Source organism: Trachypithecus francoisi, unplaced genomic scaffold (genome assembly GCF_009764315.1).
Source record: "Trachypithecus francoisi isolate TF-2019V2 unplaced genomic scaffold, Tfra_2.0 Lachesis_group0, whole genome shotgun sequence".
Lineage (NCBI taxonomy): Eukaryota > Metazoa > Chordata > Mammalia > Primates > Cercopithecidae > Trachypithecus > Trachypithecus francoisi.
In genome coordinates this window covers 54330857-54354931 of record NW_022681453.1, presented here as the reverse complement: position 1 = coordinate 54354931, position 24075 = coordinate 54330857, and the positions used below count along the sequence as shown (strand labels likewise).

Here is a 24075-nt window from a genome sequence, read left to right as displayed (position 1 = left end):
AGGTGCTCTGAGCCTTGCTGCCTGTCCACCGCTGCCGTACCATCCACCGAGGGACCTGCAGTTCTTCCTCACTCTACCCTCCCTCACCACATCCACTTTAAGGAGAGGGTTAATATTTCTCTGAGCTAGAAAGCATGTGCTCCAGCCTCTCCATCTTACAGATGGGGAAACTGAGGACCTCGTTTAGGTTCAAAGGCTCTTTTTTATTTCCTATGCATCCCCAGGTCTCAGGACCACTGCATGTCGATGCCTGTATTCCCCCCATGTGAATCGGGTGTGCTCTTTGGGCCCGAGCCCTAGCTGCAGAAGAGGGGAGAATAGCCCAGGGATATGTCCAGTTGCTGACAGAAGGTCCATCCTGTCTCTGCAGAGCCAGTCATGCTGATATCTTCCTGAGTCCACCTTCTTCCTATCCAGGCTGCTTTTTTGGGTAATATGAGGGAGACTGAGGACAAGGATGCAGAGGGCTCCTTGTGAGAGGTTCATCTGGTACTTCATGGGGACACAGGCGTGTTCATAGCTATTTCATCTTCAGAATTTCTCTAGAGTTTGGGTTTATCTCTGGTGTCTTTCACCACCCCTGAAGCCATCTCCACCTGAGTCGCCCGTATGAATGCTATTAAGTGGCATGAGTGGGTGTGTGCATTGGGGTCGGGGGTGCACATGGGAGCCACCTGCAAATCTGCACTTTCCCAGCCTCCTGTGAATCCCACATCAGTGCCCATATGGAGGCATCTCATCCTTACCATTAACCTGTCTCCCCCACCACTCTGGTCTGCATTAAACCATCTAGCGAACAGTTAATAAGCACCTGCTGTGTGATGAGTTTTGCACTGACCCTGAGAACCCAGAGAGAAATAGAGTGCAGCTTGTTTACACAGGGGAAGAAAGACCCACATGGCAGTTTTCAAAAACAAGGAGATATTTGAGCTGGTCCTTAAAGGACAAGAGGAAGTGTGCCTGGCAGGGGAGGGAGAGGGACCCACCCAGGAGGAGCAGCAGAGGTGAAGGTACAGAGGCATGAAACAGCCTGTGTTCAGGCAGCCGTGCGAGGAAGTGACAGGTGCTGGGGAGATGCAGCTGGTGTTCTGGGAGTCTCCAGGACAGCAGCTAATGGTGTTCACATGGCCCTGAGGCAGGCACAGGGCCAGCATGAAGCAGGTGCCAAAGACTGTGTGTCTAATGTGTGAAGGGGAGAGGGAAGTGAGGGAGGGACTCAAGGAAGAGGTAAGTCTTTGCAGCGTATTCATATCATGGCATCTATAGAGCAGTTAAAAAGGAACACACTAGAACCATAAACATGAATGAATCTCAAAAACAGAATGTTACAGCCAGGCGCAGTTACAGCCAGGCATGGTGGCTTACACCTGTAATCCCAGCACTTTGGGAGGCCGAGGCAGGTGGATTACTTGAGGTCAGGAGTCTCATTAGGTTAAACTGCATGAACTTGCCCATATTTGACCATTTTTGACATTCAAAAATAGCAGTTTCCAATGGTTCAACCTGATTGAAATCACAAGGGACAGTCTGTCCATCCCATGAAATACCACTCAGCAATCAAAAGGAACAGATTATCAGCACATGCAGCAGCTTGCCTATATCTCAGGGGGATTCTGCTGAGCAAAGAAGCCAAGCTCCGAAAGTTACAGACCGTATGGTTCCATTTACATAGCAGGCTGGAAATGATGAAAGCGTGGAAACGGGGAACAGATTAGTGGTTGCCATGGCCAGGGAGTGGGGGGAGAGAGAGGTGATAGCTTTAAAAAAAGGGTAGTACAAGGACCCTTGTGGTGAACTGTCCTGAATCTTGACAGCAGTGGTGGCCACATTAACCCACACGTGGTGCCATTGCATAGAAAATGCACATGCACACACACACACAAGCACATGTAAAGCCGGTGAAATCTCAACAAGGTCGGCTTCCATCTCCATCTCAGTTGTGGTACTTGTGTTAATACTACGGTGATAACATTGGGGGAAACTGGATGAAGGGTATATGGCATCTCTCTGTATTGTTTCTTATTGCATGTGAATTACAACTATCTCAGAATTAATAGTTAAATACACACAGGGTAATGATTAATGCCAAATGTAAGACAGAAGTTGTTTCTGGGACACGGAGTGAATTATGCATATGGAAAGAGGTTTGCAGAGGGGAATCAGCTTTGTCTATAATGTTTTACTTCTTAAAAAAGAAAAATCTGAGGAAAGTGTGGCATAATGTTAAGATGCTACAAAGCTGGATGGTAGGCACATAACTTTGTTACATCATTCTCTTCTTCAAGTTTGAAATAATTCATAATGTTTTTAAAAGCTGATCTTGCTTCATTCCTTTCACCCGGAGCCAGGACTGGACCTGGGATGCAGAACCCTGAGGGTGCAGGGGATGGGCCAAGGGTTCCCTGAGGGCTCAGCCCCCAGCCCAGAGACCACCTGGTGGCAGTCCCAGAGCCTCAGTGGCAGCCGGGGCAGGGCTTCCCTGACACAGGCCCCACCAGGTGCCAGCCGCTCCTGCCTCTCTCCGCAGCCCCCAGAGAAGGAGGGCGCCCTGCCTCGGCAGGTGGGCAACAAGACGGAGTGCGGCCTGCTGGGCTTCGTGCTGGACCTGAAGCAGGACTACGAGCCCGTGCGCAGCCAGATGCCAGAGGAGAAGCTGTACAAAGTGTACACCTTCAACTCCGTGCGCAAGTCCATGAGCACTGTCATCAAGCTGCCCGACGAGAGCTTCCGCATGTACAGCAAGGGGGCTTCTGAGATCGTGCTCAAGAAGTAAGCGCTGGGCAGGGCGCCGGGGCTGAGGGCTGTGCCCTGGTGCAGGGAGCTGGGGATGTCAGGGTCATATAGCACTGGCTGCCATCCAGACCAGGCTCAGCAGCCTGCCCGGCTAGAGTGGCCGTCTAGCACCCAGAGCCACAGAGGGCCCTGCCCAAGGCCATCCAGGAAGATTCATCTTCACTTTCATGCCCCTTGGCCACTGTGTCTTCCACTATATCCTCTTAAACATTTCTATAGCCAGAGTCCTCTCCCTTCTCCTCCCTAAGCCACTGGTTCATCAGAAAGTTCTACCCGTTATCACACTTAGATCTCTCTTATTTCACTTCCTTTAGCATAGAGTCGGTTGATGGTAGCTATTTTCATTATTAGCCACACTCCTCTGACTCCAGAGGAGTGCTGGAAATAAGCCTGGTGAACTAAGCAAATCCCTTCCCCTCTCTGCTCTCAGTTTCCCCACTTGTACATTGAGAGGATTGTTCTAGCCCCCAGTGGTTCTCAACCCTGGCTACACATTGGAATCACTCTGAGGAGTGTTTAAAAAAAATGATTCCTGGATTCACCCCAGACAAATTGAACTGGAACCTCTGGGGCAAGGCTCACACATGGATATTTGTTAAAGGCTCCCCCAGGCAACTCTAATGTGCAGGCAGGGTCAACAACTACTAGCCTGGGTTTTATGTGCTTTGTAAACCACTTCAGCTGTGGGAGTGTTATTTCAGATGAATCTTGTGAGTATATAATACATCACTGTGGGGCTCCGCTTGCCGAGTGGCCTGGGCAAAAATTGCAGGAAGGACGCCTGATTTCACCCTGCCTGGGGCGTGGACTGGATGGGCACTGGATGACCAGCCGCAGCCAGCTGGGCATCACGAGGGTGGGGAGGTGGTCTCTGAGCCGCTCAGAAGGAGCATTCCTTGGGCTCCCCATCTCCCTTCCATCCTCCCCCAGGTGCTGCAAAATCCTCAATGGGGCGGGAGAGCCCCGTGTTTTCCGGCCCCGCGACCGGGACGAGATGGTAAAGAAAGTGATTGAGCCCATGGCTTGCGATGGGCTCCGCACTATCTGCGTGGCCTACCGCGACTTTCCCAGCAGCCCCGAGCCGGACTGGGACAACGAGAATGACATCCTCAACGAACTCACCTGCATCTGCGTGGTGGGCATCGAGGACCCCGTGCGGCCGGAGGTAGGCCCCAGGGCCAGCAAGGTCAGGCAAAGGGGATGAGGCTGGGAGGCCTGCCACCTGGGTGACCTGAAATAAGTCACTTCACCTCTTTGAGTCTCAGTTTCCACACAATGCCCATGGGGATCTCCTTCCCTGATCCTCATAAGAGGATCGCCCATGAGAAACAGCGTAGACCACACATGGCATGGGTCAGCCTAGAAGGACACAGAACCCACAGGTCGTCAGCAGGCATTGCTCTGCCATGGGGGCAGTCCTCGAGCTGTCCACCCAGCCACCATGAGCTCTTCCCTCTGGTCCCCCAAGGGACAAGTGTAGGGGCTGCCCTGCCTTAGAAACCTCTTGCCCTGCAGGAGCCAGGATCTCCTGTAACAAATCCACAAACGTGGATTCCAGGGTCCCTACAAAGGACACGCCCAATAGCAAGGGTCATTGCACTCAGGAGAACCCGAAGTGTGGTGTCCTGTCAGTATTTATAGTTTCTCCCAGTGCAGATGCAGTTTACCAGCCAGTTTACCCGAGCAAGCTGGCCTGGGAACACAGCGGAGAGTCTACCTTTATCAGGCTTCCAGGGGAACAGAGCTAGAACGTTAACTGCAGGTCACATTCTCAAGCAGAAGGGAAGGGGGCTGACAGCGCCCACTTCACAAGGATCGAGGGAGGTGATGCCTATCTGTACTCAGCACACAGTAGGTCTTCAGTCTCCTTCAGCTGAATCTGCACCTGGAGGGGGAAGGCCAAGAACTCAGTGCTAGAGCTGCCAGGGTCAGGGGAGGATGAGATGTGTGTGGTCTGTGAGGCTGCCCAGGCTGAAGAAAGGCTGTGGGGAGCAGAGGAAGCTGTCCTGAATCTCCAAAATGCTGCATGGGCAGGCAGCATGAGTCAGCTTACACCGCTGCTTCCCCATCCTCCCAGGACTCACTCAGCTGTTGGGTCCAGACCGGATGCCCTGGCCAGGCCCTGGCCGGGTCGATTGGCCTCTGCTGTAAGATTTGGTGCTGATGGCACTTCGGGAGGCCAAGACGGGTGGATCACGAGGTCAGGAGATCGAGACCATCCGGGCTAACACGGTGAAACCCCATCTCTACTAAAAAATACAAAAAACTAGCTGGGCGAGGTGGTGGGCGCCTATAGTCCCAGCTACTCGGGAGGCTGAGGCAGGAGAATGGCGTGAACCCGGGAGGCGGAGCTTGCAGTGCGCTGAGATCCGGCCACTGCACTCCAGAGTTGCGACAGAGTGAGACTCCGTCTCAAAAAAAAAAAAAAAAAAAGAAAAGATTTGGTGCTGATGCTTTGAGGGCCCACCTCCTCCATTCCTTAATGGACCTACCCTGACACTGTTCTTTGGGGGTCTCTGGCCATTCCCTACTCCTCTCTGAGCCTCAGTTTCCCTTTCTTTAAGGTAAAAGGGATAGACAAGATGCCCTCCAAGTTCCTGGCCCTGATGTTATAAGATTCTGTATTCCAAAAAAAATGAAACTAGGAGGTCACAGGCATGGACTTTCACATTTTAGGCAGCAGGCAGATGGTTCAAAGTGTGAGCTCAGACATCAGACAGATTTGGGATCCTGAGTGTCAGCACAGCTGGCTGTGTGACGCTGAACCAGTTGCATAACCTCTCTGAGCCTCATCTGCATACTGGGGATAATAATAGTATCACACACACCCCCTCTGGGATATCATGAAGGCTCAGATCATGTGTCTACGAGCAACAGACGGAGCATCTGGCACAAGATAGGTGAGCTACGTATGTGGGTCCCCTTCCTTCATGCTCTCTCCAGTAGATTTCATTACCCTAGATCCAGGGACACATAACAGCCCTAGACACACAGTCTAGCCTACCAAAGGTGTTCAATGAGTGTTTGTGGAATGAATGAGTTGGGGGTGTCATTGTGGCTTCCTCACTCCTATCAAGATCCTAAAACAGCAAAGACAATGCCCTGGAGCTTGGCAGTGGAACCCACACGTGCTTTCCTGCAAACCTCTCTCTCCATGGACAGACAGACCATTTATCAGCCTCCCTGTGGGACACCTCCTCATTACCAGTCACTAATGGGTTCAGGCTTCACTGTGATGTGTTATCTCGTTACTGAAAACTCTTCATCCTTGCATAGCACTTGAGCCTGGCCTGCCCACACGCCTGTCCTTCCCAATCCCACAACCCCCCCTTCCCGGTCACTCCCAGAGTTCCTGGCTCACCACCCTGCCTTGGAAACATCCCTTAGATGAATGGAAGACACTAGCAGGTCCAAACTGTTATTTGACCATGACGCACAATAAGAAATGTATTTTATGTCATGACTCAGTAAACACACACACTTCACCAAAGCAAGAATTTCACAAAATAATGGGATGCACTTAACTATTTTCCTTTCTTCTATTTATTTGTTTCTTTTTTAAAATGTTGGTCACCACCCACTAAACAAATTTCACGACTCTCACAGGGCATGACTTGAGGTTTGAGTGGCTGATCTAGTCCAAACACCTTCCCCCACAAACCCCAATTTCCAGAAGAAAATACCGAGGCCCAGAGGGGGACAGTGATGTGCCCAAAGTGGCTGAGTGAACCCAGATTAGAACAGGTTTTCTGCCTCCCTGCCTCAGGGCCTTTGCCTGGTTGCCACACACACACACACACACACAAACACACAAAAGGAAAGGAAAGGAAAGGAAAAAGGAAAAAGGAAAGGAAAGGACAAGTAGTTCTAAGTCAAGAGGATGAGCAGATGAGGACAGGGATGAGAGCTCCCCAGGCCCAGGGCCTGAAGGGGCAGAGCTGGGTCCCTGGCATTTTCTATTGACAGCATGGTCATCCAGAGAAGCTGGCTGCAGGCACAGACTCTGGGAAAGGGGGGCCTGGAGCCAACCCCCAACCCCAACTTTGCCACTAACAAGCCACTTCCTTCTGTGAGCCTCAGTGTTTTCATCTATGAAATGGGAAGTCAGTCCAGGTGCCCCTTGGGTCCCTCCCAAGCTCTGACGTCCCCAGAGAGAGAAAGAGTTGACTGGAAGACTTACCCTCCCATCTTCCCCTACTTCCTGCAGTCAAGGCATCCACATGGGCCACCCTCTCTCCTGCTGGCTCACCCCTGGGATGTCTGTATAGGAGTCATAAACTGTTTCACAGTGGTAACTTACTCAAGTGACAAAGCAGACTCAAGGGACATGGGTTCTAATTCTGCCCCTGCCACTCCCTCACAGATGGCCTCAGTTTCCCCACCTGAAAACTGAGAGAATCAGACTGTCCAACAATCACAGTGAGGGACACAGTAGGGTTACAGGTGACACCACTTGCAAGCATAAAAGCTCAGACGTGTTGATTCAGCATCTCCGAGCGGGCAGGATGGATGCAGGACTCAAGGAGATGGGTGGGTATGGTTTTGTTTATTTGTTTGTTTTTTAGGTAGGTCATTCCTGCCCCCTCTAGCTCCTTGGTTCCCACCTCAGAGGCAACCACTATCCCCAGTTTTTAGGGGTGACCTTCAGGGAACGTGTGTGCCTATGGTGACTGTGTTTTTGTCAAGCTCCCCAGGGCTCTGTCCTCCTGGACTCATCCGTTTATACAGAATTCTTTGTCACCCTCTGTAAATCTCACAGGTGAACGCCCTTCCTGGTGCCTCCAGCCTAGGAGGCTCAGCCAGAGGGAAAACCTCAGCCTGGACCATCTCTAGGGCCCTGCAGACACACTAAGATTCATTTTGCAACTGCAAGAAAACAGTCTCTGCCTCACTCGGTTTCCCAGGCTGTCAAGGGGTTGAATCTCCACATTGCCTTCCTCTCACGAGAAGACCAAAGGCTAGAACAGATCAAAACACCCTTGCCAAAGCACCCCACTGTCAGCCCATATAGCGGGTACATTTTCCAAGGTTGATTGAAATCAGTGCCGATAAAGCCATCAGGAGAGCAGCGGTCTGGGATTTGCTGGGTTATCCGGGGGTGTTTGAAGCCCTCAGAGTCACAGACAACGGCTGTCACCAGAAACAACAGATGTTTAAAAGCTTTTATTTAATGAAAACAGGAAGCACCCATTTCCTGGCTGCTTTTCCTCAGTGAGAAATATCTAGGATAATTTTAGTGAAAGAAGTCATTTTTTCCCAAACTTATTTATTTTTAATTTCACAGTAATTTTATTGATGTGGGAAGCGTATTTCAACTGGATCGATGCCTCTGGGGTTTGAGTCTTACACATCTCTGGATCCTCAGTATCCAGAGCAGTTAGATGCTCCAGACCTTTTTGTCCAATAAATGAACGAGTGAGCAACAAAACTAAGTCCTGAGAGTGGCTTAAGAAAACATCCCGTTGGGTTGCAGGAATCAGGAATGGCTTCATGAATAGAGAGCATTTCACTTATAAGATGGGACAGACTTGACACATAGAGGCTAAGGGAAGGAGGGCATTCCAGGCAGAGGGGACAGCATGAGCTGGGCAAGAAGGCAGGAAGGGATGCGGAGTGGCTGGGGCCTCGTGAATGCCCTGCTGCATTTATGAGAGAAAAGGGACTTGTAAAAGGTGTACACATGCCTGTCCTGTGTGTGGGCTGTTTGTGCCCTGTCAGAGTTCCCCCAGCCTTGCTGAAGGGTGGATACTATTGTACCCATTTTACAGATGAAGAAACCAGGGTTCGTGTGAGACCCTAGAGCAAAACCCAACCCAGCCCTTTGGTCCCCAAGCCCTCTCTCCACTGCACAGAGGAAAGTATAGGGTCCGTAAAAATTGGCCTCATTTTTCTCATGAAGCCAGCTTGCTTGGAGAGGCCCAGACGATGGCTGATTTTGGCTCTGGGAGACAGTCTTGAAAGTGAGAGTCTTGGCCGGGCGCGGTGGCTTACGCTTGTAATCCCAGCACTTTGGGAGGCCGAGGCAGGTGGATCACAAGGTCAGGAGATCGAGACCATCCTGGCTAACACGGTGAAACCCCGTCTCTACTAAAAATACAAAAAATTAGCCGGGTGTGGTGGCGGGAGCCTGTAGTCCCAGCTACTCGGGAGGCTGAGGCAGGAGAATGGCGTGAACCTGGGAGGCGGAGCTTGCAGTGAGCCAAAATTGCTCCATTGCACTCCAGCCTGGGCGACAGAGCGAGACTCCATCTCAAAGCAAAGAACAACAACGAAAGTGAGAGTCTTTCTAAAACGCAGCACTGATCGCCTCATTCCTGGTTCAGAACTTCCCACAGTTCCCAGTGCCTGAAGGAGCATATCCCTGGTCCAGCACCTTCTGCCCCTCTCCAAATTCATGTCTCCAGTCCCTACCCCACATCTTCCCTCAGCTTCAGCCCCTCCAGATCACCTGTAACATGGCCCTCGGACCCGTTCATACCTCAGGCCTTCTCTGCCAATGCAGAGTGGACAGTGCTTTGTGGCCAGGACTAATTTCTGTTCATCTGTGTAGCCTCAGCCCTGGCTCAATGCCAGGAACCAGAGCCTCAGTTGGCAGCTCAAACATCTCCTCCTCCAGGAAGTCCTCCTTGATTTCTCCTCCCCACCCACTTTCTTCCAAAGCAACAGTGCCCTCTGTGCTCTTTCAGTAGCACATATACTCAGCAGCACAAAACCCCCTTCTGTGTTCCCAGAACTTTTTGTATAGGCCTGTGCCAAAGACCCTGCCTCCAAATAGAGTACAGGTCTGATGCAGGGTAATGCTCTGCTATCTGAAAAAAGAAAGGTTGTGTAAAAAAATCAACTAGACTTGTTCCACAGTGGAGCAGTGGGCATTAGAGGGAGGGAGTGCCCCGTCATCAGGGGTGTGCAAGCAGAGGCTGACCAGCCCATCTGTTGAGGACACCTGGGAACAGATCTAGACAATGAGCAGAGGGTCAAAGTCAATGACCCAAAGCCTTTTCCAACTCCAAGACCTCCAGCATCTTTGAAACCAAGAACCTAAATTCCTCCTTTTGGGGGCAGGAGCCAGATAAGCTGTGTGTTCCCAGGAAACAGCAGCTCTTTGCTGTTCTCAGGGGCAGGTGAGAGCAGGGGGCCACAGCCCATGTTACAGCCGTCATGAGGCTATTAGTAAGTTACATAAACAGGATCTTTGACATTCCACGTCCCCACTCCCTCCAGCTCTGTAAAAATGAGGTCACGTTTGCTTACGTGATTAGCCACCGTGGCATGAGGCAGAGGCCTTGCTCACATGGCCCCCAAGCCCCAAGTGGGCACTGGAAGGCTTCTCCCCAGGCCCTGGAAGTAAGCCCCAGAGGAGGCTGGTGATCAGCTGGCCCTGCTCTAACCCTTCAACGACAGGGAGATCACTGCCTGACCACAGAGCCGGTCTCTGAGACAACTCCAGTAGCTAGAGAGACCCCCTTACTGGGACCCTGCCCCTCCAGGACATCTGTTCCTCATGCCACAAGACAGCCACGCTCAGAACTGTGGGTTTCCTCTTGAAGGCATCAGGGTGGAGCCCCTGAAAGAGGGCAGCCCCACAGGCTGACACTCAGGCAGGTCACTAGTGGCCAGGGTAAGGAAAGAGGGGCCAGGCAGTGCCCTCTGCACAGGGTACACAGGGAGGGTGGTGCCCTCCCCCATGGCCCCTGCCTTCCTGCCCAGAGGCAGGCTGGGCAATTACCCAGCTTGAGACGATAGCGGTGGGGGCTGAAGGAGTGGTAGGTGCTGCGGATAGGGTGGACACAGGCGAGATAGTCAAGGCCAATCCTTGTTCTTACCATTGCTGAGGGCAGAAAGGAGACCAGGGCAGGAGCTGTCCCAGTCAGGCTTGGCCCCACCTTCTAACTGTTTGTACTAGTTTTCTAGGGCTGCTGTAGCAAAGTCACACAAACTGAGTGGCTCAATAGCAGTTTGTTGTCTCACAGTCCTGGAGGCTGGACGTCTGTTTGAGACCAAGGTGTCAGCAGGGCTGGCTCTTTCCAATGACGGTAGGGAGGAGCTATCTCCGCCTCTCTCTCAGCTTCCAGTGGCTTGCTGGCCACCTTTGGCCTCCTTGGAATGTAGAAGCAGCACCCCGATTTCTGCATGGCATCTCCTTTGCATATCTTTGTGTCCAAATTTCCTCTTTATAAGGATATCATTCCTGTTGGATTAGGACTTACTGTGATGTGCTCATTTTAGCTGGATTTACCGCTATAATGACCCTATCTCTAAGCAAGGTCACATACACAGGTACTGGGGCTTAGGGCTCCAGTCTGTCTTTTAGGGGGAATATGACTCAATCCATAGGTTTCCAACTCCCTCAGCGGTGGCTTGGCAGGTGGATGCTGGAGTACGCTCCTGGTCACTGTGGGGTGTGCAGGGAGGGAACGTCAGACTGAGTCCTTCCAGGCTGGAGATTCTAACAGGCTGTGGTCTTTCCAAATAACTGAATTTTCTGCCCTTGACATGTTCTCTCCCACTGAAAGACGTTCTGCAGCAAATATTATTTTATTATTTGTCACTGCCCTCGGGTAAGAATCACTCATTCCATCGATTTCTGTTGTGTATAAAGGGCTGCCCCAGCTCCAGGCTGGTTTCCGCAGGGGAAACCCTTAGCTCTGCTCAGGGCTGGCTGCTGGGGTGGGGCGGGGCTGGGAAGCCTTGTGCCTTCTGATTGGCTGGCTCCGATCTGGCCTGATTGTCCCAGATATCGTCTGTCATTACAGTCAGAGAGGGCAGAACCTATCCTTATTATTGCAGCGAAATGGTATATTTTACATGAAGCGTAATCATTTATACATATTCTAAACCCATGTCACATTCTGTAAGTAAAATGCTCCCAAATGCAAATATCCCCCCCAAGAAACTGAAAATACACAAATGGATTTGTCAAGTTTGCGGGAACTGTATATGTGGGTGAGACAAGGACAAGTTCACCTGGCCAAGCTTACCTGGGGCCAGATCTGAGGAGGTGTTCGTGGAAGTCTTTCCAAAGTCTTTGCCCAGGTCAAGACAGCCAGTGGTTCTGTCTCAGGATGGACTGTCATGGTCAATAGGTGGTAGCCACCTGGGACTCTGTGATGAGAACCACATCAGGGTTTAATCAGAGGATGTGTGATCGATTAACAATGCCTGCCATGGGCACAGGAAGGGAGGCTGTGGCCCATGTGCCCTGTGTGCCGTCAGTATCTCATAGTCATCTAGTCCCCTTTCAGTAGAACTGCCTGTGAGAAGGGCTCCTCTGGAATCCATGAAGGCAGGGGGGATCTGCCTGAGGTGGTGCCCTCCCCCATGGCCCCTGCCCTCCTGCCCAGGTCCCAGAAGCCATCCGCAAGTGCCAGCGGGCAGGCATCACGGTCCGCATGGTCACTGGTGACAATATCAACACGGCTCGGGCCATCGCCATCAAGTGTGGCATCATCCATCCTGGGGAGGACTTTCTGTGCCTCGAGGGCAAGGAATTCAACAGAAGGATCCGCAACGAGAAGGGGGAGGTGCGTGTCCCAGCGTAAAGCATCCTCAGGGGAACGTGCTTAGATGGGGGCTGGGAGGTAGGGTGCTGCATGATTGTACAGAAGCCAGCCAGTGTGCTGCTAAGAGCCCAGTGACTCTGGGCATGTCCCCTCCCTTCTCCAGGCCTCAGTTTCTCTCCCCGACCCCACCGACCCGCCCCCTTCCCCATCCCTCTCCAGATTGAGCAGGAGCGAATTGACAAGATCTGGCCAAAGCTGCGGGTGCTGGCTCGCTCCTCCCCCACGGACAAGCATACCCTGGTTAAAGGTAAGACTTGGGCGGGCACGGGCGATCCTGAAGCCCAGCACCAGGCCAGAAACTGGGCCCTCCTCTCCTGGCACTTGCAGCTTCTTCCCAGAAGGGAAGGGCCTCTCGCCCCCGACTCTCCACACCTGGGTACAGCCTTATGTCGCCCCCTTTTTCAGCCCTGGGAGCCTGCAAGGGGCCAGAAGGAGATGGGACTAAGTCTTCTCTTTAGGCCTCCAACTCCCCTAGGAAACAATGGACCTGGGCCTGTGTGGGGTCCCAAACTCCCGGCTCAGGGCTGAATGGGGCCCACAGACGTGTTCTATGTAGCCGGTACAGCGCCTTTTTAGATGAGGAATTTGAAAGACTTCGCAGACCCTGCTCTCTCACCTTTGACACAGTCCTTACTGCTGCTTGTGGTCCAACACTCAGCCTACTTCACTTGTTCTCAGTCTGGTCTCAGAGCTTTTAGTCTCTTGGTCTGTTTGGTCCCTGAGGCAACCAACCAACAGTTGTGTCCAGTACCCCAGGGATACGCTGTCTTGGGAATAGCCACCTGAGGGATGAGACCAAAAGCCAAAGTCTTGCTCCTCCCTCCAAAGGGAGGGTGCACCACTTGCTGAGCCTAGGTAGCCGGGTGCTGGGCACTCTTTATTTTTATTTTATTTTATTTGAGACAAGGTCTCCCCCTGTCGCCCAGGCTAGAGTGCAGTGGTGCAATCATAGCTCACTGCAACCTCAAACACCTAGGCTCAAGCCATCCTCCTGCCTCAGCCTCCCAAGTAGCTAGGACCACAGGCGTATGTCAACACGCCTGGATAAGTTTTTTTAATTCTTTGTAGAGACAGGGTCTCCCTATATTGCCCAGGCTGGTCTCGAACTCCTGGCCTCAAGCAGTCCTCCTGCCTTGGCATCCCAAAGTGCTGGGATTACAGGCAGGAGCCACTATACCCAGCCAACTGGGTATTTTTAGAGTCACACCGTCCTGGCTTTGCCACTGACCTGCTCTGTGGCCTTTGGCAAATCCCACTCTGGGACTCTGTTTCCTCATTTGTAAAATGGCTATGGGAGCAGGTGTCCACTGGAGATCAGCCCTAGAACATCTTGGATTCCTCTTTCAAAAGTGCTGCCCAAGGACATTAACGGAAGCAGATCTGGCCTGGGGAGAGAAACCCAGAACCCCAGAACCACAAGGGAGCAGAAGGCCCCCAGCCCATCCTTACTCTTATTCATTCACTCATTCTCTCCATAACTGTTTACTGAGGTCCTGCTAGGTGCCAGCCCTGCTCAGGGCAGGCATGGTCCTGCCCATGTGGAATTCCTGGGCCAGGTTGCATGCAGCAGGCATTGAATAAGTGGTCCCTGCATAGAGCGAAAGGCTACACTGCTGGCAGGGGTGCTCTCGGCCCGACACTGGCCTCAAACTTGGATTAGGGAGGCTTTAGGTCACAGGCCATGGAAGGTGGGATGGGCTCCAGGGTTGGTAGGGCTTGTGCTTGAGGCAAGGCAGGGAACTGCTCTGCAAAGGGCTAGAGGCAGAAAATCCCCAGGTGCCTTCAAGGATCTGGGCCAGGACCTTGGGACGGGAGAGGGAAGTTACAGGAAACTGGAACAGGTGGGAGGGCAGCAGATCCTGCAGGGCCACCAATGCCCACTTGAGTACCCTGCCGTGGCCTGCACCATGTCACCAGGCTCGGGAACATGGGAGCGTTTACAGAGTAGAAGCATCCTTTTAGAAAATTTACCCTGCAGTGCAGAGCATGGCCTGGCAGTCCCACAGGATTGTCCCGCAGGATTGTCCCACTTAAGAGTTGTCACCTACCCACAGTGGTGACACCTCAGGTGGAGCTGCCAGGTGCGGATCTGAGAAAGTCTGGGTGGTGGAGGGGTCTGGGCTGGGTGGTGGTTTGCATGTCATGGAGGGATGAGGAGCAGGAGTGTCTGGGATCCCATCAGTCTGTACCTGTTGGAGAAGAGCACTGGTCATCGAGCCAGGACGGAGAGCAGGCCTGAGACAGAGTCCTGGGTGGCACACGTGGGTGGGGAGAGAGGAGCCACAGAAGCCAAGAGCTGCCTGAGTGATGGTGAGGCTGAGAACCTACCAGAGGAGGCCAAGGGGAGGAGGCTAGAGGGGCAGGAGGATGGCCGGGGGGAGTGGTGCCAGGAAGACAAGGAAGGAGGCCTGTGGAGGAGGAAGGTGTGGCCCATGGTGGGAATAATTGCTGAGAGGTCTGCAGGGACAGAACAGAAATGTGGCCTTAGGAGGCAGCCACAGGAAGGCCCCTGGTGACCGCACACAGTCAGGCCACCCCAGGACTGGAGGAGGGGAGGGGGCCTGGGGAGAGGTTTCCTCCCAGCTTTCCACACAGCTCGAGCTATGCAAAGGTCCACGCCACCTGGGAGCCACAGGCAGAAATTTGACCCCTCCCTGCCTTGGAGAAGCCCCCAGACTGACTGAGGGAACCAAGGAAACTCAGGCCCAGTGTCCCAAGGGGACAGTGTCCCAAGCTTGGAGAGGCTGAGTCCAGGACGGTGGAACTGAGGGCTTACTGCCAGCTGGGTGGGAGCAGCCCAGGACGATTCCCAGAACACAGGGCACTGCAGCTGGGCCTGGAAGAGGGTAGAGCTGCAAGGAGCAGGTGGGGGGCACAGTGCCCTAAGTCATGGAACTCAGCCCCTCATTCCACAGGCTGCCGCTGTCTGCTAGGCACAGAACAGAGAGATGCGCAAGGATGGAGCAGCACACAGAGTTACAGGGATCTGATTAAGGGTGGGCAGGGATCCTCAGAGGGTCAGAAAAGCTTCCTGGGAAAGGCAGCATCTGAGCCAAAAATACAGTACAGGTGGATGACAGGAGTACCTCCAGCCAAGGGAACAGCGTGCACAGAGATGGGCCAGCGAGGGCTAGCTCTGTGGGACTGCAAGCACAGATCGGGGGTGGCCGGGCAATGAGAGAAGAGAAGAGAAGAGGTCAGAGTGCGGGTGAGGCCTGGTCACAGAGGACTTCATAAGTGGAGCTAAGAACATGGATGTTATCGTGAGGCCAAGGGGGAAAGCAGAAGAATGATGTTCTGGGGATGGGTGGGGGACGGGACTGTTCAGACATGGGTTTAAGAGAGATCCTGGGGTTGCTGTGGGGAAGCAGGTTGGAGGGGCAGCCCAGAGTCAGTGAGAGGAAACCCAGTGATGCTGGTGGCAGAGGGTGGAGACAGAGAGGAAAGGAAGGGTTTCAGTGGGATTTTGGAGCCAGAATTGGCAGGCCTTGGTGATACATTCAATGTGCAGAATGAGAGAGAGACACATGGATACTGACACCCAAATTCCTATCCTGCCCATGGACATCCCTGCTTGCAAGCCCCATGAATGAGGAGTCCCACAAACTCCACAGGTCCCCACCGATGACATCCTTCAGCCACCCTCTTCCACTGGCCCCAGCTCAGCGACTGGGGCCATATGTCATTTGTTCATTCTGTTATTTGTTGAATGTTTTATTGAAGATGAATGTCTGGAGAGAGGTCAGGGCCAGAATGGTGGGGCAGAGGTCATTGGCAAATGGCAAAGCCAAGGCCTCCTCAGCAAGCCTGGACTCCCCAGGGAGAAGGTTGCTGGCTAGTGGTGTCGGGAGGAACAGATGGTGGGGTCCTGCTGAAACCCTGGGAGCCCTGCAGAGGCAGAGGGGGCCCTGAGCACAGTTAGAGGATACAGTGTTTCTGGTTAGGGTAGGTGCCAATGTGGCCACGGGTTGTAGAGAGCAAAGAAAGACAGGGCTGGAGAGGTGAGCAGGGCCCAGGCCACAGAGGGCCCCAAGCCAGCACCAGCCCAATAAGGGGCCCAGCATGACCTGCTGGCAGCTATAGGCCAGCCTGAAGCTGAGAAGAGCCTGGATGGAGGGGGCGACTGGACAGGGACCAGAGAGTCATGCCCAGCCAGGCCCCTCCTGAGGACAAGGGCTGGCCCAGACTGCCTCCCACCTGAGTGGCCCAGGGCCTGAGCACACTCCCGCCTCCACAGGCATCATCGACAGCACACACACTGAGCAGCGGCAGGTGGTGGCCGTGACGGGGGACGGGACCAACGACGGGCCTGCACTCAAGAAGGCTGACGTGGGCTTTGCCATGGTAGGAGAGGCCCGCAGAGGGCCTGGGGTGGTGGGGGCTGGGGAGATGGGACTACACAGCCTTGGACTGGCTACTCAGGAGCCCCAGCTCACACTTGGCCCACTCACCATCCGCTGTGGGTGACCACCGTTCTCGAGACTCAGCCTGACCCCGAGGTCTTCCTGGAAGGGCGTAGGATGGTCCTTGCTCTGGGAGAGCTGTGCGAATGGGGACATTTGCAGGCTGAGGAGGAAGAGAACAGAGCGGGAGAAGGGGCCAGGGTGAGGTTTCCTGAGGGTGAAGGGAGCTGGGTCTGTGAGGAGCGTGAAGAGTGGGGTGTCCCTGTGTGGTCTGGCTGTGCTGGGCCCACTGGGTGTGTGTACTAGGGAGTTGTGTAGGACTGAGGATGTGGAGGGGGTGAGGATGGTGATGCTAGAAGTGGTCACCTCCCCTGGCCACCCCACCCAGCCTCCTGTCCCTGTCCCCACAGGGCATCGCAGGCACTGATGTGGCCAAGGAGGCCTCAGACATCATCCTGACAGACGACAATTTCAGCAGCATCGTCAAGGCAGTGATGTGGGGCCGCAATGTCTATGACAGCATCTCCAAGTTCTTGCAGTTCCAGCTCACAGTTAACGTGGTGGCTGTGATTGTGGCCTTCACGGGGGCCTGCATCACGCAGGTGGGTCCTCAGGAGGCCAAAAGCGTGGGGGACGGCGGAGACCCCCCCAGAGGCTCAGGGGCCTTAGGGTACTCCAGTTTGTCGTTTGTGCCTGTCACAACAGCCAGGGATGAGGCACCCATCGATGGAGCACCTGCTGGGAGCCATGAACTGCATCACAGAGCTCAGTTGCAGGCACTGGCCCCAGGGGAGTCAAGGACATGAGGCTCAGAGAGGTGGCGTGACTTGTTCAAGGTCACACGGCAAATGGGAGCTGTCGGGCTCACAGCCTGGCCCTCACTGCAGGAAGCGGGAGAGGGAATCCTCAAGAGAAGGGAGGGCCCTTGGCCACCATGAGGGCAGAGGGAGGCAGGGAAGGGCGGGCCAAGGCCCAAGGGGATCAGGCAGCCAGGTGAGGACAAAGAGCCAGTAGGGGCCCTGGGGCCCTGACTCTGAACTGGAGTGTAGAGTGCCTTAGGAGGTGCTGGGTGGGGACAGCTGGAGGGAGTCGGGGGTCTCGCTCACTGGGAAGGTCACAGAGGAGTCTGGCCAGATACCACGACTGGGTCTGAAGCAGCCCTATGCACTGAGCCTGGCAGACAGGCCCCGGATGTCTGCAGACACCACTTCTTCATCGCAGCTCCATGAGGCGGGAACTGTGATGATCCCCATTTTACAGAGGCAGAAACTGAGGCTTAGAGGATGGACTGGCCAAGGACCTGCCATTGTTCTTGCAGTCTCCTGATACTCCCCACAGGGACTGACCAGCCTGGCCAGAGAGGCAAGAATGGGTCTCCCTTAGCCCCAGGGGATCCCCAAGGCCCAACCTTCCCAGTAGCCACCTGGGCAGACAAGCCCATGCCCACAGGAGCCCCCAGAGGCCCAGAGTGCAGCACTGCCCCAACAGCTGTGTGGCACTGGAACACTGCTCCCCTCTGTTGCTTCCTGCGCTGGGGGAATATAGGTGGCAACTCTGGCTGCCCCAGCCCTGAGAATCAGAGCCTTGGAAGGGTAGCTGGGGGCTTCCTTTTGCTCAGAAGGGCCCTCTTTCCTGGTCTGTGGATGAGATGCTCCCTCTAGTGGCAGCTTGAGGGACACTCCCATGGCAGCAGCAACTTGGAGACCACAAAGTCTTGATACCAGATAGGGAAACTGAGGTTCTGAGACGACTATCAGTTTGCCTGAGGTCTTTGTTTGAGTTGGTGGCAAGGCCATGCAGCATTGATAGGAAGACGGGCACGCTTGACCCCGAGGCATATGGAATCGGAGAAAGCCCAGGGGTGGGGAGGACGGGGGCAAGGGGAGAGAGGCTGAGGCAGGGAGGGGGTGGGAAAGAAGGCCAGGAACAGGGGCTGTAATGAAACCTGGGAGGTGATGAGTGGAAGGGATGCAGGTATATGGGGCTTGGGAGAAGACAGAAGTGGGAAGAGCATCCGGTTTGGGCTGTTGAGCTTACAGGGTCCGGGGGCTTCCTGGAGGAGGTGTTCCACAGCCCATGGATGTAGCTAAAGCCACAGGAAGAGGAGAAGAATGGGGCTGAGGCAGGAACACAGATTTAAAAGGAGGGGAGGATGACGACCAGGAGAGTGGGGTCAGGATTGCAAGTGGGAGGCAGTGGCCAAGTGCAGGGGCGAGGTCAGTGACATGAGGCCGAGAAGAGGTTCTGCAACTCGTGGCACAGAAAGTGCTGGTGACATGGGAGGAGGGCATTCTGGGAGAGTGGAGGGGCCAAAGTTTGGCTGCTGTGGACAAGATACATGGGGGTGTGAGAAAGGATGGGGACAGCAGACCCAGCTCCTCTCAGCCAAAGAGACAGGTCCAAAAGGGTCCTTCCCAGAACCTGGACAGTGGTGACCTACAAGTGGTGAGGTCCTTGACAAGTTTAGTTGCTTCTGCTATTCCTCATTTGCCAACATTTCCTACCTTGAAATGTATTAATTTTTGAGTCATAGATACACACAATAATTTTTTAAGGTAAGGTGGGATAAGAGGGGAAAAGAAATTGGGGGTTGGGGGATGGGCTCTGTTTGTAGGATAGGAGAGCCCGAGGGGGAGGAGGCAGTGGGGGGAGGAGGTAGGAAACCATGCTGGAGGCAGTGGGAATGGTCTTGGCCTCAGCCAGGAGAGACCCCCCTCCTTGGGGGCTGGAGGGGAGAGGGGAAGATGGTGAGATGCTGCTGAATTTACCAGAAGGCAGGGAGCTAGTGGCCACTGGGCCTGGGGGGACTCACTTATCTCCTGGCGGGGAAGATGGGGCTGAGGTGGACGGGTCTGCACTGATCTCCAGAGAGGGCATCAGAGAACGGCTCTATGCCTGCTGGGGAGCCAAGGGGTGGGTCGGCCTCCAGCCTCCAGCAGGAGCCTGCGGACACTTCACCATGAACCCACCCAGCACTTCACAGGGACAGGTGGGTGCACAGGTGACAGCCCTCTCCTGCCCGTCCCCAGGACTCCCCTCTGAAAGCTGTGCAGATGCTCTGGGTAAACCTCATCATGGACACGTTTGCCTCGCTGGCACTGGCCACCGAGCCGCCCACGGAGACCCTGCTGCTGAGGAAGCCGTACGGCCGCAATAAGCCACTCATCTCCAGGACCATGATGAAGAACATCCTGGGCCATGCCGTCTACCAGCTCGCCCTCATCTTCACCCTGCTCTTCGTTGGTGAGCGCCTCGCCCACCCACGCCTCTCCCAGGCGGGGTCATCACCTTCCTGGTGCACCACGGCTGTCACTCAGCATTCTCGAGTCACAACCCCCTCCCGTTTTGCTAATGGGGAAATTGAGGCTCAGGGAGGTCAAGTAAGTTGCCCAAGGCCACACCAGCGAGTCTTGGAAGAGGGCCTGGCCCTGTCCCAGCTCTGGCTGACCCCAAAGCCATCAGTGGCTTTCTCCACTGGTGACAGCTCCTGGCACCAAGTACAGACTGTGCAAGGCCCTGTCCAGGTGCTAAAGCACTGCATGGCAGCCCCAGAGGCGCCTGAGACTGAGAGGGGAGTGACTCACCCCTTCTCTGACCCATTCCAGCACCTGATCCTGGCCCGGTGGAAGGGACCCTCAGCAAGGCTTCCTGGGGAAGGGCACACACGCTCACACCACCACCGATTCTCACTTGCTTCCACTTGGGCTGCGTGTTTGGGTCTTCCACTCAGTGAGGCAAGCACATTTGCCTCCACCCCACATTACAAATGAGGGCACCAAAGCTCAGAGAGGTGAGGTGACTTGCCCAAGGGCACACAGCCAGTCTGAGGAAGAGTCTGGGCACAGAACCAGGTCTGGTTGGGCCAAAACTGGCCTGGTTTCCACAGATGCTTTGGAGGCAATCCCAGCAAAGCCTACCCCCAGGTCACAGATGGGGAAACAGAGGCCCAGAGAGGGGAAGGATCTGGCCCACAGTCCCACATGGAATCAGGGCCAGTGCTCTCCTTACAGGAGCCTCCTGGAGCTGGCCTTTCACTCGTCCTCAAAGTCCAGAGTATGATGGAGGTGGGCATGGATCCATTCCTCAAAGGCAGTTGCCTTTTATAAATTTTGAAAGTAACGTGTTGTCAGACACATTTTACTGTTGTAAAACCTATCATGAAAAAGCTTAGAAGAAGCCACAAATATGCAGAATTAGAAGAGATTCAGAGGAGGTGGAGGGGTTGGAGAGGAGAGGAGAGCAGGGGTCCTGGTCGGCTTGCTGGCTTGGTCACTTGAGCAGCGCCTACCCTGGGTAGTCTTGGGACATCTCACACCCAGAAAACTCCACAAGCCTCCTGGCACCACTTTACTCAGCTGTGCAAAAGGACACAGGACTTGACCAGGTGCAGTGGCTCATGCCTGTAATCCCAGCACTTTGGGAGGCCAAGGCGGGTAAATCACTTGAGGTCAGGAATTCAAGACCAACCTGGCCAACATGGAGAAACCCCATCTCTACTAAAAATACAAAAATTAACCAGGCATGGTGATACGCACCTGTAATCCCAGCTATACTTGGGAGGCTGAAGCAAAAGAATCACTTGAACCCAGGAGTCAGATGTTGCAGTGAGCCGAGATTGTGCCACTGTCCTCCAGCCTGGGCAACAACGAGACTCCATCTCAAAAACATAACAAAACAAAAACGATACAGGACTGCATCAGACACCCCATCAGCAGCGTCTATACAGCAGTGCCCCACCATGTGACAGCTCAGGTGTTAGAATGAAGCCCGGAGCCAGCCTGGCCCAGAAGCCCTGGGCTCCATATAGGAATTGCCATCTAGTAACAGCCCCATGAGTCTGTAGAGGTCTCAGCAAGGGACATGCTCGGGTACAAGAAGCAGCACTCTCGGGGCAGCACAAAGCCTCCCGCAGGTATCCTGTCCTCGCAGTCCAGAATGAGTTTGCCAGTCTGGGGTCACTTTTTAGAAGCCATGTCGCCCACCTTTAACACAGCTGGCCATCCACCTTTATCAGGTTTCCACAGAAAAAGTGGAAGACAGTTCCCCAAGGCCTTTCTCCCCCAGAGGAGAAAGGGCTTTGCTGACCCTTCACTGCTACTCTCTGACCAGCCAACAGCACAGCCACCTGGCCCCCCAGCATCCAAGCATGCCTCTGTATCTTAGGGATTCACCTCACCGCTCAGAAGAGGCCCCCATGAAAGGCCGGGCATCTCCCCTCTGCTTCCCCCACCGCTGCCTTCAGCCCAGCCCCACCCTCTCACTTGGCAGGCGAGAAGATGTTCCAGATCGACAGCGGAAGGAATGCGCCCCTGCACTCGCCACCTTCAGAGCACTACACCATCATCTTCAACACCTTCGTCATGATGCAGCTCTTCAACGAGATCAACGCCCGCAAGATCCACGGCGAGCGCAACGTCTTTGACGGCATCTTCCGGAACCCCATCTTCTGCACCATTGTGCTGGGCACCTTTGCCATCCAGGTAGTGAGGCCCCCACCCTAACCAGGCCTGGGGTGGGCAGCAAGCAGCCGGAGCCCAGCCCTCTGTGCTCGCCCCTGATGGCCTCTCTCTTTCTCTGCTCCCCTCTGACCTCCAGATAGTGATTGTGCAGTTTGGAGGGAAGCCATTCAGCTGCTCTCCACTGCAGCTGGACCAGTGGATGTGGTGCATATTCATTGGGTTAGGAGAGCTCGTTTGGGGCCAGGTAAGTTCCTGGTAGGTCGCAGGAGGTGCCTTTTAGCAGGGCAAGGGAGACAGCACTGGATGGAGAATCCAGGACCCCCAGGAACCAGCTGCCAGACCCCAGGCAAGCCCCTCCCTGTCACTGGACATCTGAGCAAGGGGGCTTGTCCCAGGTCCCATACTGGTCCTCTGGGTACTACTGCTCTGATTTTTGCCTTATATCTATCTACCACTGTTCCTGTTGTTTATATAATATTTTCTCTCAATCACGTCAGTTTTTTTAACTTAAATTTGTTTTTAAAGGCAATGTCATATTACTAAGAACTGAAAAATCAGTATCATTTGTCATAAATGGAAGCTAACAAAAACATTAATGTAATGAGAATGACGTTATGAAACTCCAGCTAGAAGCCATGGCCTGCCAGGGGTTCAAGGCTGGAGCAGCTTCTTAGGAAGGGAGACGAATCAATGGTCTGCCAGCGCTGGTGGCTGGCTGGCGTCAGTCAGGGTCCTGTAGAGCACTCAGAGGGAATGCAAGCAGGACACACTCTGCCACATTGCAGTGTTACTCAGTGCTGTGCCTGTGGCCATCTGAGAGCTGCCCCAGCTCCGGGGCTCCTTGGGCTGGATGCTTTTTAGGGGCCCTTCCAGCTTTGACCCCAGAATATTCTCCCACCAGTTCCTTTTTCTACGTTTGCCTGAGTTCCAGACCCTGTCACAGCTCTGACAGCATGCAGCTCAAAGGCTCCTGACCCAGGACACAGGGCTTTGGAGGAGTGCCGAGAACCAATGCAGGGCCTAAGGGGCTTTATTCCCAAGGTGCTCACACATCCAGGCAATGGGACCTGATGGGTGGGAGACATTGTTCTTGCCTTCAAGCTGTCTGCAGGCTAGAGAGAAGCTACAGGTGCAAAAATTAACTAAAAGATAAATAAGAAAGTTTAGTTTCATCCAAAAGGACTTCCTGTAACCTTTGGGGCTGCTTTGGAGAGTGATAAACCAGGTGTGACTTAGCAACTCCATTCCCTGGGCACCCTGGGGGCCAGGCCATCTTTATCCCACTGGGGCCCACACCCTACAGGAGGCTCTTCGGGGCTGGGCCCAGTATCTGAGGGAAGGATTCAGAGGACTAAGGTTAATGCCAGTGGTCAGTGCTGACTTTACATTCCCAGGGAGCCCCCTGAGGCTGCATTTGAGCCAGTGCCTGTCTGTCCCTACAGGAGATGGAAGGGACCTCTGGCATCTGCCACCTCAGCTTTCCTGTAGGGCCTGCGTCTAGGTCCTTAGCCCCACAGACAAGCCCTTTGGGGAAGATTAGGAATGAAGGCATAGCTCTTTCCCATACTGCCTTCCCAGTCCAGGATTGGTTGCCCTCAGGGTCCAGTGATCTCAGGAGGAATAAGGGACAGAGGACTAAGTAACCCCAGGAGGGCTGAGAGCCAGCCACGGGCCAGGCTCATGCAGGACGAGTTAGACCCTCCACCGTGCCCAGTTCTCACCATGCCCAGAGCGGCCCCCACTTTACAGCTAGGAAAACCAAAATTCAGTGAGGTTAAATGACTTGCCCAAGGCCATAGGACCGGGACTGTCTGGGGTATTCAAAGCCATATCTGTCCAACTCCTAGAGGCCAAGATTGT

At 54.2% G+C, this 24075-nt stretch overlaps 1 protein-coding gene across 12 annotated transcripts in view; it reads left to right on the top strand.

Moving 5' to 3' along the window:
- Positions 1 to 24075, top strand: part of ATP2B2 (ATPase plasma membrane Ca2+ transporting 2) — a 384948-nt gene that overhangs the window by 346297 nt on the left and 14576 nt on the right. For all 12 annotated transcript variants that reach the window (XM_033210668.1, XM_033210661.1, XM_033210666.1 and 9 more), the window contains 9 exons: positions 2528 to 2769; positions 3724 to 3958; positions 12135 to 12314; positions 12513 to 12600; positions 16591 to 16697; positions 17167 to 17358; positions 19786 to 19999; positions 22025 to 22236; positions 22352 to 22459. In XM_033210668.1, coding sequence (XP_033066559.1) covers positions 2528 to 2769; positions 3724 to 3958; positions 12135 to 12314; positions 12513 to 12600; positions 16591 to 16697; positions 17167 to 17358; positions 19786 to 19999; positions 22025 to 22236; positions 22352 to 22459 — 1578 coding nt within the window. The remainder of the gene's footprint in view (positions 1 to 2527; positions 2770 to 3723; positions 3959 to 12134; positions 12315 to 12512; positions 12601 to 16590; positions 16698 to 17166; positions 17359 to 19785; positions 20000 to 22024; positions 22237 to 22351; positions 22460 to 24075) is intronic.